Here is a 20226-nt window from a genome sequence, read left to right as displayed (position 1 = left end):
CTAGAGCACTTGAAAACTGTGTAGTAATTTTAAGAAATAGAGAAAATAACATTTTTCATTCTTCATGCTCATCCAATATCTATATAACAAGACTTCATGTTACGATATCTCAACTGTTACAGTGAACAACCTTTAGGGGGTTGTTCACAACCCTCTCCCCAAGGCAGCCTAGGTGACAACCGTTCACAACACTACAACAAAAAGACAGAAAACTCATGTTACCTTCGGTGGGTGACAAAAACATTATTTACATGGCCCAGCCCATTGCAGCCTGGCAAGGGACAATGTGGTAGCTCTTGCTTGTTCAGTTTCCAGGAGAGGGAGGCTCCATTGAGAGGATTCTCCTTCTGTCTCTTGGCAGCCAGAGGACAGCCAGAAGCTGTGCGGTGTGACGTGTATTTACCTGATATGTGACCTTGGCCATCACACCCTATCACAGGACATCTAGAGAGAAAGCAGAGACATTACCAGCCGGGAAGGAGGCAGTGATAGTCCTATGCTCTCCAGAGAACAAGCCATGCAATTATAGAGTTTTAATAAAAGATGCCAACATAACTAGCAAAACGGCATTGCATAAGCAGGCTCTGAGCTATGCGATTTTCATGCATTATCTCACTTAATATTCACTACAATCTACTGGGTAGAGAGTATTATTATCCCATTTTGCAGATGAGGAATAACGAGGCTTAGAGAGCTCAGGTAACTTGCCGCCCATTTTATGAGAAGTAGAGCCAAGTTCATGCCCACACTTTTTAGGTCTAGAGCCAATCACATAAGGACTATGTTGTGTTGCTTCCAAGGACCAAAGGTATAACACATTAACTGTCTTGACAAATGCTACATAGCACATTACTCATAGAATTGGAATTTAGGTTTCTAAATGTTTAAATATTGCATTTAGAACTGTTGTTGAGAAAACAACTTAAATTTCTATGTGTATATCTGCATATATCATCCATGACCTTCCTTAGAGGAAGGAATTCAATTTAGATATAATTTCTCCTTAAGCAAAATTAAAGTTTCAGGGGAAAATGCTGCCATATTTATTAGTGTATAGCACTTCCACAATACTACTTTCCTTTAAAACAATTGAGAAACGTGTGAAACTGTTATTGTTTAAAAAAATCTTTTGCATTATCAAAGAGCTGTGGAAATGTAGCTATAAATTGGAAACTTTTCTCAAACCACCAAATAGTTTGACTCTTGCTTATATTTAACAGGGTACACCTTCCCTGAAAGTCAATCTATGTTCAATTGTATCCCAACCAAGGTCCCTCCCGTTTTGCCAACAAGAGACAGCTGACCCCCGTGTCTCAACTGTTGCACTTACTTCAGTTCAGGGTCTTCTTTTTCTTCCTTGGTAGGGGTCATTTTGACACCACCTTTCCTTGCACGAGGGCATCCGGACAAGCTGAAATAGGGACCCGACAAAGAACAAAATAAAATTATGTGATCTCTCTGACTGCTGCTGACAAGTTCATTTCCACATCTCAGAATTAGAATTAATCCTACCTTCTGTGGGAAGCATAGTTTCCAGTCACGTGCCCCGAGCCATCGCAGCCTGGGGTTGGACACCTGAAAGGCACAGGAAGAGAGCATGGGCCGAGAAGTTTTAGTGGAGGGAGCGGGGGTCACACCCCAATTATTTAGGTTCTTTGGTAATCACATTAATGTTTCAAGTCTCTGCAGTTCACATGCAGGGAGGCGGGGTCACACAGCCAAATATAACTAAAAACAATGAGCTGCTTTTTGTGTGAGACTGTTTTTGCTTAAATATAATTATGTTTTGGTTAATAATCAATTTAAATATTTTTTAGGATATATGACTGCTGAGTGACAATGGATTAGTTGTTATTTATTGTACATTCTTTTTTTTAAACCTCATATAGAAGGGACTTGAAAATCAGTCCACAACCTTTTGCTGGACTTCTGTCTACATCATGCAAAGCTCTTACCTTTTATGTAAAAAGAAAAGTTTTCCAAATTATTATTATTATTATTGAGGTGGAGTCTTGCTCTGTGGCCAGGCTGCAGTGCAATGCTGCGATCTTGGCTCACCGCAACCTCCAACTCCCAGGTTCAAGTGATTCTCCTGCCTCAGCCTCCCAAGTAGCTGGGATTACAGGCACACACCACCACACCCAGCTAATTTTTGTATTTTTAGTAGAGACAGGGTTTCACCATGTTGGCTAGGCTGATTTCAAACTCCTGACCTCAGGTGATCTGCTTATCTCGACCTCCCAAAGTGCTGGGATTACAGGCATGAGCCGCTATGCCCGGCCTCCAAATGATTTTTGTGAATAATTTATTTTCTCTGATATGCTGTGCCACTATGATAATCCATTTATTTCAGATGAACAACAGTGATACATGTGAACTGCAGAGACTTGGAACATTTATGGGATTACCAAAGAACCTCAATTATTTGCACCTGGTCTATCCTGCCTCATGGCCCAAGTTAAACAGTCTTTGGGGAAAATCCATCAATAACTACATCAACAATCAACCATTAAATCTGGAATGAGAAAAGTGAAAAACGACAGGGAATCCAATTTCTACTAGGAATGCTGATTAGGAATAGGTTTCAAAATATTCTTAAATATAAAAGTTTATGTAGACTTTCACCTTTTTGCTGTCTTTTTTAGAAAATCCCAAATACAAACAAAAACTAGAGGCCATCATGAAATATTTGCTTTTCTGAATGCACACTGTGGTTCAGATCAAAAGTTCCATTTGAGAAAAACGATAATCCAAAGAAAAATGTGTTTACTATCCCTTTTCTTCAATTCAATTCCCCTGAACTTTCACAGAATTCATTTATATTCAAGTCTGAGTCAGAAAATAGGAAATAAATGCCTTTTTTTTTTCAAATGTAATATAAAATGAGCATGCATCTCTTCCAGCTAACCAGAGCAAACTACATTGAGTCTTTTATCAACCATTTAAAGACATAGTATGTATCCTCCATAATAAGAAAGTTTTACATGCTGGTCTTTTTCTATTAACATTTTTTAGTAAAAAAGTGGTTTTATAGCATATTGATATGGAAATATCTGTGCTGAATAACAGTTTTTGGGCATTCCCCATGAATATCTAAACAAGAAGTCAATAAAATGTCTCTTTGATTTTTCTTGCATGGAAGAAATTTTCTTGTATGGAAAAAAACATATCTATGAAAAAAAAAAGACATTACTTATTAGAAAGCTGCATAAAATATTAAATAATGAGTATTGCTATAGGATGTCTAAATTTACATATTTTCAGTGTATTACCGACATTTTTCTAGAAGTTAGTTTTAGAGAAAATATTTAAGAGACCCAATAGCTATAATTAAGATGTGGCAATGTAGAAATTTAGAGCTGATTCAGTAAGATATTTTGGTACATCTCACTCTTCAGTCTGTTAATTATTAGTCTCTACTTAGTACTTATATTTTAGTCTAGAAAACTGCAAGTCAATAAAATGACTTCTAAAATCCACACTGACAAAGTAAATTGTACTTTACACCGAAAATGAGAAAAGTGGCCAGGCACGGTGGCTCACGTAATCCCAGCAGTTTGGGAGACTGAGGCAGGCAGATCACCTGGGGTCAGGAGTTCGAGGCCAGCCTGGCCAACATGGTGAAACCCTGTCTCTACTAAAGATACAAAAACTACTCGGGTGTGGTGGTCGCATGCCTGTCATCCCAGCTACTCAGGAGGCTGAGACAGGCAATCGCTTGAACCTGGGAGGCAGAAGTTGCAGTGAGCCGAAGACTGTGTCATTGCACTCCTGCCTGGGTACCTGGGCAACAAGACCGAAACTCCATCTCAAAAAAAAGAAAAAAGAAAGAAAATGAGAAAAGCATATTTCATAGTTTCTTTTACTATTTTTGGTACTAAGATTCCAAATTTTCATATCTGTCCATTATCACATCTTCTTTCATAAACTTAGTTTTTAAAATTTTTAGATAAAAATATTTTAAACAACTTGAAAAGGTGAAAGACTAACGAAACACTAAGAAAATATAATACATGAAATGTTACATGTGTTTTAGACACCAAACGCTGATGCTGCTACCTGTGTATATTGTTTTACCAGTAGACGTAATAGCACTCATTTTTTCTAACGCTTTATTATTTGTAAAAAAAATTAATTAGTTTTGTTTAATCCTATTTCTTTATCTTTTAAAATTTATGCCCTATCATATTTCTAAGGAGGTCAAAGGTAGATTATAAATGTTTATTGTTCTATATGTAATGTAATAAGATATGAAAATAAACAAATGAGAACTTTGTATTAAAAGAAGATGAGCAGGAAAAATGAAATCACTAAGTAAAAGTTAATATACATGTGACTTTGAGATCTTGTAGATGAGGCAGGAATGAGCCCAAACTGTTTTTGGCACCCAAAGTGAAAGGCAGTTGTATGAATCAAAATACTCAGCAGGTTAAGAATTATGCAATTCCTTAACATTAAATGGCAGGTATGCTTTGTGACACCTTCACAGGTCTGATTTAATACATAGATTCTGAAATTTACAGAAAAAAGTATTGTGTTTATTACGTCACTCTTTTAAAAAATATTATACAATACAAAGCTCCCAAAGCAAGCAAATTAACTAAATTAAATTACAGTGATTTTGTTTCAGTCATCCCAGTGCTTTAGTGAGAAAGTGCCTTTGCTGTGATCTCAGCAGGCAGGACATACTGCTTGTTGCTGATCACTTGGGCAATGAATGGGCATTGAACGAGAGGGTCCTACCGTGTGGACGAAGGGCAAGCCGGCCACGCTTCCCGCACTTACTTAAGCTCCTGGGAGTTGGCAGCCATGAGGGATTTTAGAGTCTTATCTGCTAAAGGACATCCAGAAACACTAGAGAGGGATGAGGAAAAAAACACAACACAACACTGACATATACAAATCTGAGTCAAATGGCGTTCTGAGTCGTGAACATACGTTAAATTATTGGTGACTGGGGATTGGGAAAAAAATAACTGGCTTTGAATCTGGCTTTTCTTTTCTCACCAGTCTGGGCTGGTGGCACTTCAACTGTTTCTCATAGACTCAGAGTTTCTGTTTATCAAATGAATGACTTTAGCCCAATGAGACTCCCCAGCTCTAACGCTCAGGATGCAATGATCACCCACACACAGAGTCCGTTCCTGCTGCACAACCAGGTGATGGTGCTTTTCCAAAGGGAAGACAAATCCCATCAATGGAGATAGTAGGTGGAAAGATTAAAGCAGCCCCTTTGCACTGTTTAATCTCTCGAATGCCTCAATTTGTTATTTGCCCAGGATTGAGGGTATTACTTTCCCTGGGGCAAATGGTCTATTTGAGTCACTCTGTTGTATTTATTCCTCATTCCACATGAGTCCTCAAGCCACACAGAACTGAAGCCTGACATGAACTCAGCTTTTCACTTATAACCTGGACTACAGGATCAGGAAACCATTTTGATCAAGAATCATGATTTTTAGATCACATAATTTTATTTCTGACAAACCAAATAAACCAAAAACCCAACCAACTCACTCTCCATTTCCTGCTTCAGATAATACACAGCTAGAAAGGGTGAGAATAAGTATTTAAAATAGAACAAGACCATGAAAATCTGACTGCACATGAAGTCATCGGGTACCTGCGATGAGACGCATAGTTTCCTGTCACGTGGCCACTTCCATCACATCCTGGTGTTGGACAGCTGAGTCAATAGAAAATACATCATTAGAGACAAGCATATTTCATAGGTTAATTTCCTCTGCCCAGTAGATTATGGAGGAGGTAGCTTCTCTGTGCCAGATAAGTTAACACAGTATAGGACATGCAGAAGCTAGTGTATCAAGGATTTATATTATATAAGAACCAGTGGACTACCTAAAAGAAAACTAAAAATCATAGCATGATGAGTTACTTCCTTAAGTATCTGTTTCAACATCACATTCGATTATTTGATTCCATTGATGTGGGAAAGTGATGTCCTAGTGATGTTGTGAGTTAGCAATCAAAGATGTTTCAATTCATTTGAAAAATACATATGTTGCTGGGTGTGGTGGCTCACGCCTATAACCCCAGCACTTTGGGAGGTGGAGGCAGGTGGATCACCTGAGGTCGGGAGTTCGAGACCAGCCTGACCAACATGAATAAACCCGTCTCTTCTGAAAATACAAAATTAGTCAGGTGCGGTGGCGCATGCCTGTAATCCCAGCTACTAGGAGGCTGAGGCAAGAGAATCGCTTGAACTCAGGAGGCGGACACTGTGGTGAGCCGAGATCGCACCACTGCACTCCAGCCTAGGCAACAAGAGTGAAACTCTGTCTAAAAAAAAAAAAAAAAAAAAAAAGAAAAGAAAAAGAAAAATACATATGTTATTAAAAATAAATATTAGAAACCCACGCTTTACTATGATACCAGCACCAATTGTATGACATATTCCAGAAAGAAATTTTTGTGAGTTTTTAAGAGCAAGGCAGCCTAGTAACTTTATAAACATTTTAGAAAACACTGAAAACCTTTGACTAAAATGTAAACTGATATTTTAGGTGGGAAAGTTGCTAACAGTATGAAGCAGGCAAGAAGTTTAGTCTGTAAAGCATTCAAGCAATTTCAACCAAAGCTTGAAGCCAGCAAAGACAACTGCTAATTCACCATTAGCCTAAGAATAGGCTCTCAGGCCATCTGCCAAGAATCTCTCTCCATTAAGATCTGTGCCCCTGCATTTCATTTTATCTCAGAACCTGGTCATGTCCTGTCCACCTTATGTGTGTTGTAAAAATAATGTAATCAGCTACTCAGGAAACCGAGGCAGGAGGATTGCTTGAGCCCAGGAGTTCGAGGTTTCAGTGAGCTATAACTGTGCCACTGTATTCCAGCCTGGGTGACAGAGTGAGACCCCGTCTCTAAAATAATAATAATCATGAAAGAAGGTAGTTAGGAAGCAGTTTTCTTTCACAATTAATAGATTCCTTGGTTTCTCAGTCATTTAGTTTCCTCTGATGGTGTTCGAAAGTCACTCATTTGTAATAAGCGGGTGGACCCCAGCCTACTCAGTGTTATTTGCGGTGATGTCAATAATCAGAGGGGAACATCAACTATGCCAGTCATGCATCTGCTCTTTTTTTGACATCCTGCCTAAAGCAAGGCCTTATCCAGACATACAGAATACAGGTTTTAGCTTTTTGAAGGGGCGTTTTGGGATAGACTAACACTATTCCTATATTTTCTGAGTTATCACTTTCTAAGTATTTTTATTCCTGTGATCCACTTTCCAATCATTTTCAGGTATCTAAAGAAACTATAAGAGTTACAGCATTCCCATCTTTCAAAGGAATGGTTGATTTTCAGGGTCTGATCCAAGCTAAGTCATTCTGTCTCCTTTCCCCATCCCTTTTCCTGGATGAGATTTCAGAAAAAAAACTGTAAAAGCTATAAATATATGCTAAAAAGTAAAGACAAAAACCAGTTATTAACATTTTGACTGAGTTATCTTGCAAGTGCCATTCACTCACTAAATGTAAAAAAATCTTTTCTGAACATTATACAACTGGAATATTCAGAGAGGTGTTTCAATTGCCTGGGAATTCCCACTTTAGAAATATATCGCCACCTAGTGTTAAAAATAGCATTGCATTTTGTATATATGTTAATTTTTTTTTTTTTTTTTTTTTTTTTTTTTTTTTTTTTTTTTTGAGATGGAGTCTCGCTTTGTCACCTAGGCTGGAGTACAGGGGCTCAATCTTGGCTCACTGCAACCTTTGCCTCCTGGGCTCAAGCGATTCTCCTGCCTCAGCCTCCTGAGTAGCTGGGATTACAGGCGTGTACTGCCACGTCCGACTTATTTTTGTGTTTTTAGTAGAGATGGGGTTTCACCATGCTGGCCAGGCTGGTCTCGAACTCCTGACCTCAGGAGATCCACCTGCTTCAGCATCCCAAAGTGCTAGAATTACAGGCATGAGCCTCCACGCCTGGCCTATTTTATATTTTTAAGTTATGCCCATTAATATTGCCAGGAGAAGCCAAGAAGTGCCAGTGGTTTTTAAACATCAGCTATAAATTACCTATAAAATATAATAATAAAATATTCATTTAATTAGCTGATAATTTATTTTTAAGTTTGGCGGTATTAAAAGTTCAAGAAATGAAGAAAGAACTGGAGACAACGTTATACAGGGAAAAGTTGCAGTTTGGAATTTTGATAGTTAGACTAAATTCCAAATCTAGAGTGAAATATCTTACATAATGACATGTGCCAATATTAGTTGGGTGATATATTTTGGGAAGGTTTTCAGATGAAAATATAAAAATTGGAAGAAAGAAACTAGTTTTCTCAATAAGTGGCACTGAAACTGTAAGGAAATTCTAAGATAATTAGTGACATCCAAAAAGTCCTAATGCAAACAAAGTTTTTGATAAGTAATCAAGGTACTGTTAGAAACACAAAGTATAATATAATAAGGACAGGGTGACATGGAATGTAGTATGACTTTTACAAAACAAATATACCAAGGCAGACACATGCAAATAAGTGATAGCCATCAAAGCACTCACCCTGTCTAAAATGCATGAATTAGGCTGGGCACAGTGGCTCACGCCTGGAATTCAGCATTTTGGGAGGCCATGGCGAGTGGATCACCTGAGTTCAGGAGTTCGAGACCAGCCTGGCCAACACGGCGAAACCCCGTCTCTACTAAAAATACAAAAATTAGCTGGGTGTGGTGGTGGGCCCCTGTAATCCCAGCTTCCCAGGAGGCTGAGGCAGGAGATTGAACCTGGGAGATGGAGCTTGCAGTGAGCCAAGAACACACCACTGAACTCCAATCTGGGAGACAGAGCAAGATTCTGGCTCAAAATAAATAAAATAAAATAAAATAAAATGGATGAACTATGAGGCCTCTGAGATAATAATTTCTTAAGAATTTTTGGAATGATTATATTCCAAAAATCATTCATAATCTTTTTGAAATCCTTCCTCTTTTATATTTACCTTCACACCATGGAGAAGTGCCCTTTGCAAAATAATCATGCTTCATTTTTCTGACCCAAAATGGTATTGCAGGTTAATTTTCAATCTTTTGCACTACCTTTAGTTTGGGATGACTTTTATCAATTTCCAACAATCTACCTTCAAAGGATAAAAATTTGCCATTTTTGAAGATATTAAAAATAACACATGGAAAAAAATATACACAAAGATGAAAAGTTTCTAACAGCAGGTCCACGTGGGAAAAGGTGTCTGGCTGGCCTATGTGGCTTCTAAGAAGTTTCTAAAAAGTGAGAAGTGGCTTCTAAGGTCTCAAGTCACTGAACCTGAAACAGTGTTCAATCCGATTTAAGTTCCAGCATGTTTGGAACCATCCGTTACCATCAACCACCAAGCCCCAGGCAGACATCAAGTTTATAAGGGAGCATGCTATTTCAGCCAGTAATGTTTGCCTACAAAATCCTTCGAGAATGCAGAGTCTACGCTTATTTTAAAGTCATTCACATGTCAACAGGGCAATCGGATGACAGACTTGGAATAATTTTTACTGAACACCTACTATGTGCAAGGCCCTGTTGTTGGCACCTGCATTTGAAATGTATTACCTGCTCCCAAGTCACTGTCCATGTAGGTGGGTAAATAAGAGGTTGCACAGTGCATATTATACACCAATGGCGTGGACAAGGTAGAGAAGAGGAAATAAGGGGAAATAAGAGGTTGCACAATAAATATTATGAACCAATGATGCGGACAAGGTAGAGAGCAAAGACAGAGGAGAGAAGACCCCCAGCACCCACTTTGTGCCCTCTGAGGCTTTGTTCTTGGTGAGGGAGGCAGAAAATAGAGTGGAGGGAAGTGAAGAAAAGATCTGGGAATGGGTGCATCAGGGCTGGGGGTGGGGAAGCACAGTAGCCTGGAGGCCTCTCACATAAGTGATGTTTGAGAGAAGAGCTGTCCTGAGGGAGGAGAGGATGTGGGCCCTGCAGAGGCCTTGGACACAGCATTCTGGGCAGAAGGAACAGCAGGCCTAATACCCTGCCTAATTCCTGGAGTGCTTAGGGGAAGCAAGAAGCACAAAGCGGGAGGCTGGGGGAGGGGAGCACTCACTGCTCCTGTGGGGTGGTGGGTGGACATGTGGAGGTCACAGCAGGGTGGCAGCCAAGGAGTCCTCAGCAAGAGTGAGTGCAGATAGCAGGAAGGAAGGGTTCCAGGATGGAGCTTAGAGGCACCCTACTCTTTAGATGGCTACACATGAGTCTAGAAGGGCTAGCAGTGAGATGAGGGAAGAGTCCAGAGGTGAGGCATCCTAGAGGCCAAGTGTAGACAATGGATTGTGGAGGAGGGAGATCAGTTCTGTGGCATCCTGCTGCCTGTCAAGTAGGAACAGGAGGCTCCAGGACCAAGATCCTGACAGGGGAAGGGGATGCTGAGGGAAGGAAGGTCCCTGGAGATCTGTCTGGGAAAGATTCAGGAGGGAAACTGCCTCACACAGTAGCAACAACTTTCTGGATATGTTCAACTGGAAAAGGAAGGGGAGACAGAGAGTCCAGGTGGAAGCTGGGTCAGGAGAGGTTTTTACAGTTTTTTTTCTTTGAAAAGTTTAAACACATTTTTGATGAGGGATATAGAAGAGAGGGTACAGGCCTGTCCTAAGTGGACGCGTTACTCCTTGCTATAAACTTTCATTAACTGATAGCTTTAAATAGATTTATATATGAGTAGATTTGATTAATATTTAATCACACATGGGAAACAGTTTCCTGCATTTCATTCACTCATTCACCCGCTAGTACATAACTCGTACTTACTGCCTTCGGGTACCCTGCCCTTTAAACTCTTCTGGGCCTCAGAACCCCTTTGAAAATGTGATGAAAACCAGTAACTCCCTTGCTCAAAAAACAATTTACATCAAGTGTCAGAAGGTTGGTAGAGTCCCCGAAGTCAACCCTTAGATCTGCGGGTCAATGGTTATCAGGTTAAGAAGCATTCTAATTGTGTTATCTTATTTTGTTTTTTAATAAACAGGTTTTAAATTCTGTTAGCATATGACCATGTACACCCTCTTAGCTCAGGTGAGGTGCATGTCTAACATTTAATTGCTGACTGGTAGAAATCACCCTAACGTCAACTGTATAAGCCAGGATATTGTAACTTCTAAGTCATGAACTTGAATCTTCGTTCCAGAATCTTAGAGGGCATGGCACTGGGCACTACTTACGTGATTAGTTCCTTTTTGAGATCTCTTGCATGAAGCTTGGGTTTAGGGCTTGGTATAGAGGCCTCTCCAGGAAACTTTTTTTCCTCTAAATTTTCTAGAGAGCTCACTGGGTCTTTCTGGAAAAGAAGCAAACACACACAAACAAACACAGAAGTCATTAGGGAACCCTGGAAAGACAACTAGATTTAAAATCACTGGGACTAGGGTTGAGGTTTGGCTTTGGACTTGGACTTGGCTGAAATACCTTAGAGGATTTGTATAAGAAATAAATAAGATAGGCCAGGGAACGTGGCTGATGCCTGTAATCCTCGGTCTTTGGGAGGCCGAGGCAGGGGGATCACAACGTCAAGAGATCAAGACCATCCTGGCTAACATGGTGAAACCCCGTCTCTACCAAAAATACAAAAATTTGCTGGACATGGTGGTGTGTGCCTGTAGTCCCAGCTACTCAGGAGGCTGAGGCAGGAGAATCACTTGAACTCAGGAGACAGGGGTTACAGTGAGCCAAGATGGTGCCATTGCGCTCCAGCCTGGTGACAGAGCAAGACTCCATCCCAAAAAAAGGAAATAAATGAGATAATAATACGTCCTGGTTGTAACAGATCTTTATCCTAAGTGAAGAATGAAAAAGTGGAATTGGTATGGAACACCTTTCAAAAGTTCACATTTTGGCAAATATGATTACAGAGGTAGGTATTTCTTGAGCCATGTAATTAGTATTTTATTATGTTTCAAGGTTTCTTGTATTAGGAATGCTCCCTAGAGAGCACAGGAATTGCTCATATGTCCAGCAGTCATAACAGCAGTAAAGCCAAAGAAATATTGCAAAAATGAATCACACAAACTTTTAAGCAGAAAAGGGGGAAGTTTTGGTTAACTGAATGCCCTTTTTAATGTACAAATAATTAAGATCTAAATTATTCATTTAAATACGTAATAACTGAGGCTACAGTATTTTGGCATTTAATTTGATCTTTCTGGATAATTCCTTTTACTTTTGTATTACTTCCCGTTTTGCTGAAATTACTTATTTTGCTAAATTAGTATCCTGTAGCACTTTCCTTCCTGGATGGAATTTCTTATTGGATGTTTCTAATTTTCATGCTCTTCTCTTAAGTTTAATACCAACCTTGATTTCATAAAGAAGACTCACGCCGGGCTCAGTGGCTCAAGCCTGTAATCCCAGCACTTTGGGAGGCCGAGACGGGCGGATCACGAGGTCAGGAGATCGAGACCATCCTGGCTAACACGGTGAAACCCCGTCTCTACTAAAAATACAAAAAAACTAGCCGGGCGAAGTGGCGGGCGCCTGTAGTCCCAGCTACTCGGGAGGCTGAGGCAGGAGAATGGCGTAAACCCGGGAGGCGGAGCTTGCAGTGAGCTGAGATCCGGCCACTGCACTCCAGCCCCGGCGACAGAGTGAGACTCTGCCTCAAAAAAAAAAAAAAAAAAAAAAAAAAAAAGAAGACTCACTAATCTTTTCAAAGAGTTTATTTACCAAGTGATGCATTATTTCACAGATAACAAATGATGGTTTTTTTCGATCACATAATTAGCTTACTTTCATCATTAATCTTGTATTCAGTAAATATAATAATTTCTGGATTTAATATTAAAATCAAATGAACTAATATAAAAAAACTGTCTTCTAAATCTCAAAAGTACTGATATATTTAAGGTAAGTAAACTATTTTGAATTGCTCAAAATAAATATTTTTTAAATTAAATGAATATAAAAATACTATAGCAAAATATAATTTTAGTAATTCTGAGTCTACATTCAAAAGCAATGAAAAAAAAAACAAAATTCCTGGATTTTCCCAACCAAAGAAAAAGTCATCAAGGCAAATGTAATTTTTTAAATCAATTACTTGAATAACAATTCGATCAATTATTTTACACAAGAGCACATTGTAGTAAATACATCGGTACACTGTCTCAACTGACATTGTCTTCAGATTACATTAATGAAACCTGATTTAGGACAATTTATCAATATTATTGATGGTGTTAAGTGTTCCATTTGTTTTACTGGTAAATGTTTGAAAATAGAAGCCGATAAAAATACACAATTTAAAAATAAAGAGAAATGTGTGTTTGATCATAATTCCACACTAGGATGCAAAGAAAGGTGCTAGTTTAATGCTGCCTCCATGGGATCTACAGCAAAATAGATGATTAGCGCCTATCCTTTTAAAGTTTTATGCTGTAAATGGCTAAAATGAAAAAAATTCCAAATTTTAAGGCCTTAAACCTGATAATTCCACCATCCACTTTATTTAGTCCTATCTGGATTTGGCCTGAGTAGTATTTTCCACTATAATTTTAAAATGTCTTGGCTTTTTGAAAGTAGATACAAATGCTAAATCCAATATTGTCTCAACGTGGAGCAGCCTTTGTTTTTCTGTTTAGATGCTGATTTTTTTTTTTTTTTAATGAAAATGGCATAAAGTAAAAAGAGCCATTTTATTACTTATGGCAAAGTTATGAATAAAGTCCCTCCAAGAAGACCTGTATATTTACAGATGATTACAAGTTTCTAGCTGTTGTTTTAGGCCTGAATCTATAATTATGGAAGGCAAGAGAATGGGGAATTTTGAAAGAAATAATCAATTATGAAAGTTTAAGTTATTATTTTACTAAATAATATAAACATAAAACTTGCAGGATATATGTTATTTATTTTGGTATAGCAATATGTGGTAATGTTTCAACAGGATAATTTTATTGCATACGACCTTTTAAATATTTTGTAACTTTAACACACAGACCCATATGCATACAATTGTTTTATGAAATAACTCTCTTTTCCGCTTTTCTTTGCTCAATATTCTACCCTTAGAAACCTGCAGAGAGTATATGTATTAAAATCCAGGTGGCTGTCACTAAAATAATTAGTTTTGTTATGGAGGCATTTTATATTGAATGAATTCCTAAACGGCAGCCAGTGTAAATCAATAGCATTTGTAAAAATCTTTTCCCAAAATTTAAAGTACAATTTTGAAAATAATTTTATTTTGTGGTTGTGTAAAAGAGGATGTGGTATATATGTGTGTGTTTAGAGAGTACATGCATGCAATGAAATTCCTTTAACGTACAGATGGAAGTTTATATTGATTTCGATAAAGACCAGGACATAATGGTAACATGAATAACAGATAATAGCATCTGGCACTCTTAACATTTTAAGCCCTGAAATCTTTGGAGAACTGACAGTTGAATGAAAGTGACAGCCCTAGTTATTTCTCAACACTTTCCTTTCGAGATATTTTGAGTTTTTTCCAGATTCAGGAATTTTTTTTAGGGGGCATCTGGACAGGCTATTTCACTGAGAGAGACAGACAATATTTTCTGAAAATTACCACCAAAATTAAGCAACTGTTGTGCATATGAACTAGATAACAATGAATTAGAAATAATCACTCAATTTCTGGTTGTGTATGTGTCTTATGTGGTGGGGGAGAGGAAAGCAGCAAAGGGAAAGATGTGGGTGGGAGCAGGGACATACCACATTCCAGTCTCCAAATGTGAACAATAGATTGTCTGGAACACACGTAGCTATTCCAGGGAAGCTCACTGGAAAGTGACAAGAAAGGACTAGTCCTGGAACTGGTTTTTGTGGTCACATCGTGTGTACTTGCCTGGGTCACAGGAGTTCCAGTCCTGCACCCGCAGAAACACATTAGACAGCTGTTGCTGCCAACACACCTTGCCACCTGCCATTTCTTCATTCTTCTCTTTTGTCTGTCCTATTAAATTTTTCTCAATATTCCCTAAGCAGCCTCCAGTTTTTGGTGATTTTTTTTTTTCTTTTCCTTTTCCTCATTTACCTTTTTCTCTTTTTTTTCTTCGTTGTAGGGAATTCTAGGCCTATGACTTAATTTCATATGACCAAGAGCAATAACTTTAGCTCCCTGAGGTTCAAATTTCTCCTCTAAAAAATTTGATAATCATCCTGCTTTTCAAGATTGTTGGGATAATGAGATATTGTGTATAAAGGTTCCTTATCTTTATTTTATTGTACATAGTATCCCTCTGATAGCTTCTCAATGAGCACATTTAATACAATCTAATTTTTCAAAATAATACCTACCAAACATTACATTTTTCATTTTCAAGATTCAGAACAGGATGTGAAAAGTACTGTTAGTAGGTTACCTTGGCACAGATGAGGGAACAGAGAACAAGGGTGAGAAACCGTATCAGGAGTTAGAGTGATTCAGAAGTACTTTTATGTGTGTGTCTCCTCCAGCCTTAGTGTCCCCAAGCAATGAATCACCCTGTTCAGATAGCTGGGACAATAAGCATTTAGCTTAGACAAATATTCTGTCAGCTCAAACCTAGGGCAAGCACATTGAGTCCAAGAGCTCACTTAGCATCTCCAAAGTCCCCTCTGACACTCTTAGTGACACTGAATTCCCACATAGCTTCTAAATTCCAGATGTCACAATACTTAGGTTGAAAACTGTAGCAGTCCAAGCCTGTGTTGTCAGACCTGGAGCAAGTAAGCCATTCTGTAAAGAGCGTAAATCCACTCTAAAGAATCCCATTTTGTGTGTATGAATTTGCTGGGAAATGAAACACTGTCCCTGATATATATGCATGAGATAAAAACATACTCAAGTTGAATCTATAAAGCTACAAAGATAAATCCAGATGATTTTTTGAAATTAAGCAAAGCAGGATTAAAAAGTAACGTAAAATATTTCTTACGAAATCTCATTTTCTGGCATTCTGGGTGATAAGAACTGTGGCTAAGGAGGTGATAGGAACGGGTCTCTGAGAACATGAAGAGTGCAATGTTGACATCGTTGCTGAGGGCACAAAAGTATAATCAGTGTCAAACAATGCAAGACACCCTAGATGAAGATGAGAACCTACTTGAGGCAAATGTGTTTTGTTACCACCCAGGATTGGATGCTTATGCCTGACACTTTCTGGTAAATGCATTTGCCATAATCACAAGGATGAATGCAGAAAGCCCAAATGCCACTCTGCACATGGCACTGAGATACTCCCAGAAATGAGAACATGTTGGGATTTTGAACCTGCATGAAGCAGTTATACTTAACTCATGAGACACTGTCCTTCCTGTAACATAAGGACTTCTACTGGACATCCACACGTCCTGGGCCAAGGGTCAGGTTTCCCTTTAGGGCTGTAGATGCAATGTGCCATGATCTGAGCAACAGTGGCCTGGCTGGAGATGAAGCAGTTATGTGAGTTGAAGGGCATTCCCTTACCCAAAGCTAACTCTGTGTCAACAATTTTGATCTCATCACAATTGTGCCTCTTAACCTCCCCACTTCCTAGCTTACTGCTTACTTCCATTTCAGACAAGATGTGCAGGATACTCGAGGGATGTGAATACTGACAGACTTTGAGATGATACACATAGTCAGAATTAGGTGTAACCTCTGTTCTTTGGCACAAGTCTGAGGTGGCACAGTGGTCGGCGGAAAGATGCATACTTGCCAGTTTGTGGTCGTCATTTAAGGCAAATGAGCTTCTTATACTTTGCATGCATCAGTTTCATGTTCGTTATAGTCAAACATGTATTATTTTAATAAATGATTCTTCTAAAATAGTACTATGATAGATTAATTAAGGACATCCTTGGATGCTTTGGGTGAATTTTGAAAAGCCAAGCAGAATAAAATGACTAAGGCCAGTATGAGAGAATCGAATCAAAAGCTGCAGTGTGTGAATCCCCTCATCCTTTCATGTGATGGCTTGAGTGGTGGAGACACACAGGCTGCCTCAGATGCTGAGGGCATCTTCCAGGGGTCCACACCCAGCCACCTGATGCAGTTAGCCATTCCTCCCTCTCCACATTGTGCGCCTGTGCATGCTACTCTGTTTATCAGTATATTTGGTTACAGATCAGTCTTCTGAGCACATGCATGACTGTGGCACACAGGCATGGTGGAAGCGTGTCCTGTTCATTGCTGTATCTCCAGGTCCCACGTCACTGACTGGACTTGGAGATGTTGGCAAAACTGTGCTGAAGGAAAGAAGGAAGAAAGACAGAATGGAAGGAAGGGAGGGAGGAAGGGAGGGAGGGAGGGAGGGAGGGGAGGAGGGGAGAGGAAGAGAGGGGAAGGGAAGGAAGGGGAAGGGGAAGAGGAGGGGAAGGGAGGGGAGGAGGGGAGAGGAAGAGAGGGGAAGGGAAGGAAGGGGAAGGGGAAGAGGAGGGGAAGGGGAAGGGGAAGAGGAGGGGAAGGGAGGGGAGGGGAGGGAAGGGAAGAGAAGGGAAGGGAAGGGAAAAGGGAAGGGAAGGGAAGGGAAAGGAAGGGAAGGGAAGGGAAGGGAAGGGAAGGGAAGGGAAGGGAAGGGAAAGGAAGGGAAAAGGGAAGGAAAAACAGCCCAATCCTGTGATCAAAACTGTGTATGTTGACTTATACTCTGAGATGTTAAGCATGTGCAAAAATCAAATTAGATCTCACCACCCAAAGTCTCTAAACTTCAAAAAGCTGTAAAAGGCGCTCCACACTTCTGCAGGAATGGCTATTTCAGTTCTTTACACATATCAACTGGCAAGCCCATCAACAACTTCCCTGACAAACAGCTAAATAGGATTACCTACTGTAATAATTAAGGTCATATCTGCAATTACATAGAGTCTAAACAATTGAGAGTTCTCACTATCAGTTCTTTTGAATGACACTGAGTAGTCCATGGCTAATCAGGCCTAGTCAGGTGGCTCAAGCCATAAGGCAAAGGTTAGATGGATTCCTGCACCGTCGCACCAACTGGCTTTTGGGGCCAAAACCACCTCCAAGATAATCAAATACACAAATAGGTCTCCTTGACTTCAAGATTAATTTGATTTAGACATCCAACATTTCGATCCAATGCCTCAAACAATGAATCTATACTTAGGTATGCTAACACAGTTCCTTCACAAAACCATGGAAAGAAATCTGACATGACTCAAAGGTTCTTACTTGACTCTGATTTGATTTCATCTTCAACCCTCTGGTTCAGAGAGAATTAGTAAGCTGGCATTTCAATGTTGAGCAATACATTGCCCCTTACAGCTGTTATATGAAGGGATAGATAATATAATCTCTTGTGCAGGGCACAAAATTTCAGCCTTAATAGGAATAAAATTCACTATAGTGACATTATTTGAGGCAAGTGATAATGAAAGCTGGATCTGTTAATGAATTTCCTCTGGCATTAAAAATCATCACTTTATCAAAATCTAAAGCAAGGTTACAAAATTACATATCATCTAAACAGGAAGGTGAAATATAATTTACGAGGGAAGAGCTAGTGATACCCTGCAATCATGCTGCCTTCAACTTATTGATTGACATATGGAAACAATACCTCTTTCTCCTCCTCTGTCTTCCCGTGAGTTTTGCTATAGTTGATAGGAGTGTCCCAGCCCTCTTGGTCACAAAGAGCCTGATAGAATGCCGCATTGACCAGAATGCTGCTTGTTTTGAATGGGGAAGAGGAAGGAGTTGGAATAGAAGTGTTAGAGGAAGTTAGGGGTGCAGCCTTGTCCAGGATTCGATTTTTTTTCATGCTTAAGTCCAATGTGCCATTTTCATCCACTTCTATTTCGGCTCCCTGGTATACAACAGGAAACAGAAAAACATTTAAGCAGTTTGCAGTTACAGCCTAGCCATGTGGGGCTTTTAAGGGATCATTTTAAATGTAAGCTTTTATGTAAGTATATCTGCTTTTAAATCTAGCTTTCTGATTTGCTTTGGGTAATGTTCAATTCTTAGGCAGACTTTAAGAACAGCCCCATTAGTGAGCTTTGTGTTTCTGGGTTTAAACAAAGTAAGCTTAATGTTAATAAGATGCTCCAAATACTAAATGTATTGGCTAAAATGGTTTTATGAAAAAAATATATATATGTATACACATACACACATACACACACATTTACAAGTTTAGATTTACATCTTCTCTTCTAGTTTACAGAATTATCACTCCCAATTCATCATTTAAAGCATTCACATTTGTGTTTATCAAAAGGCATGTATAACTTTCCAACCCTTCAAATCATAATATTAATCTCACATGAGAAATATGCAAAAATAACCCGCTGGAAGAGAATTTTTATTGGAATATTAAACTAATATAAAAGCAACATTTTACCCTAGGCTATTTAAGCCGTAAATGCTTTGCTTAATTGTGGGGGGCAGGGAGAGGGAGGCAGACAGTGCAAACCACGCTTCACCCTGGTGGTGATATAGGGCGTGCTTTGGGTAGCAGCTGACAGCCTGACTGAGGTTGAAGCCCTATAGCGAAAACTTCAGAATACTATAAAAGGGCTTATTTTCTCCACATTTAGTGTGAGACTTAAAACTAAATTCACTGCACAATAGTTCTTCTTGAGATACCTTCTACCTTTTGCCATGTGTTATTTCTTGGTTTTGTTTTTCTGTGTCAGGAGGAACAGTACCCCATTCTGTATTTGGTTCAAGCTCCAGCAAACTGCTCACGTGCCTCGTATGTTCTGCAAGATTCACACACTGGGACGGCTCATGTGGTGTCATGAATTGTGAACATTACTATGCAGTCATTCTCCAAAGGTAGGAGGAAGGTGCCTGTCATTTTTCTAAATGGGTCAAATAACACCTTTCTGGTATTTTCTCCATCTTCCATCAATTTAAAATTAACTTCCTGATAATTTGGCTACTCTCTTTTTTTCTTTTGGCTGGCCACTCTTCTTTGAATATTTAGCAAGATCCTTAACTCTTGTGGTAACCAGATACTTCCCAGGGGATTTGTTTTAACTCTTCCCTTTAAACAACCCTCACTCCCAGCCCCCAAACAGGCACCACCGGTCTGTGTCAGCTGGGCTTGCTGCTTGTGCCTGACTCAGAAAATAAAAGCCCTTCTTTTATTTGCTTGTTTTACCTGCAAAGTTCGTATTTTCAATCTCTCAGCCTACGAGATAGATATGCTTTACTACATTTGTGGGAGGTAAATACACTTCTAATATGTTGTACTAAGATGCTTTGGCCGTATCTTTCTGTCCCTTTTTAGTAAATAGTTTAATCTCTCGTGATAGTTTTAAGCC

General features: G+C 39.2%; 1 protein-coding gene across 46 annotated transcripts in view; it reads right to left on the bottom strand.

The window, feature by feature from the left end:
* The window catches only part of ST18 (ST18 C2H2C-type zinc finger transcription factor), a 308472-nt gene that overhangs the window by 20899 nt on the left and 267347 nt on the right, over positions 1 to 20226 (bottom strand). For 39 of the 46 annotated variants that reach the window (XM_030938053.1, XM_030938064.1, XM_030938067.1 and 36 more), the window contains 7 exons: positions 18516 to 18761; positions 11181 to 11296; positions 5624 to 5686; positions 4786 to 4854; positions 1513 to 1575; positions 1331 to 1411; positions 223 to 444 (listed from right to left, as the gene is read on the bottom strand). In XM_030938053.1, the coding sequence (XP_030793913.1) occupies positions 223 to 444; positions 1331 to 1411; positions 1513 to 1575; positions 4786 to 4854; positions 5624 to 5686; positions 11181 to 11296; positions 18516 to 18761 (860 nt within the window). The remainder of the gene's footprint in view (positions 1 to 222; positions 445 to 1330; positions 1412 to 1512; positions 1576 to 4785; positions 4855 to 5623; positions 5687 to 11180; positions 11297 to 18515; positions 18762 to 20226) is intronic. The other 7 variants (XM_030938089.1, XM_030938095.1, XM_030938091.1 and 4 more) reach the window with 1 other exon arrangement.

This window comes from Rhinopithecus roxellana, chromosome 9 (genome assembly GCF_007565055.1).
Source record: "Rhinopithecus roxellana isolate Shanxi Qingling chromosome 9, ASM756505v1, whole genome shotgun sequence".
Taxonomy (NCBI): Eukaryota; Metazoa; Chordata; class Mammalia; order Primates; family Cercopithecidae; genus Rhinopithecus; species Rhinopithecus roxellana.
This window is presented reverse-complemented; position numbering and strand designations above follow the sequence as displayed.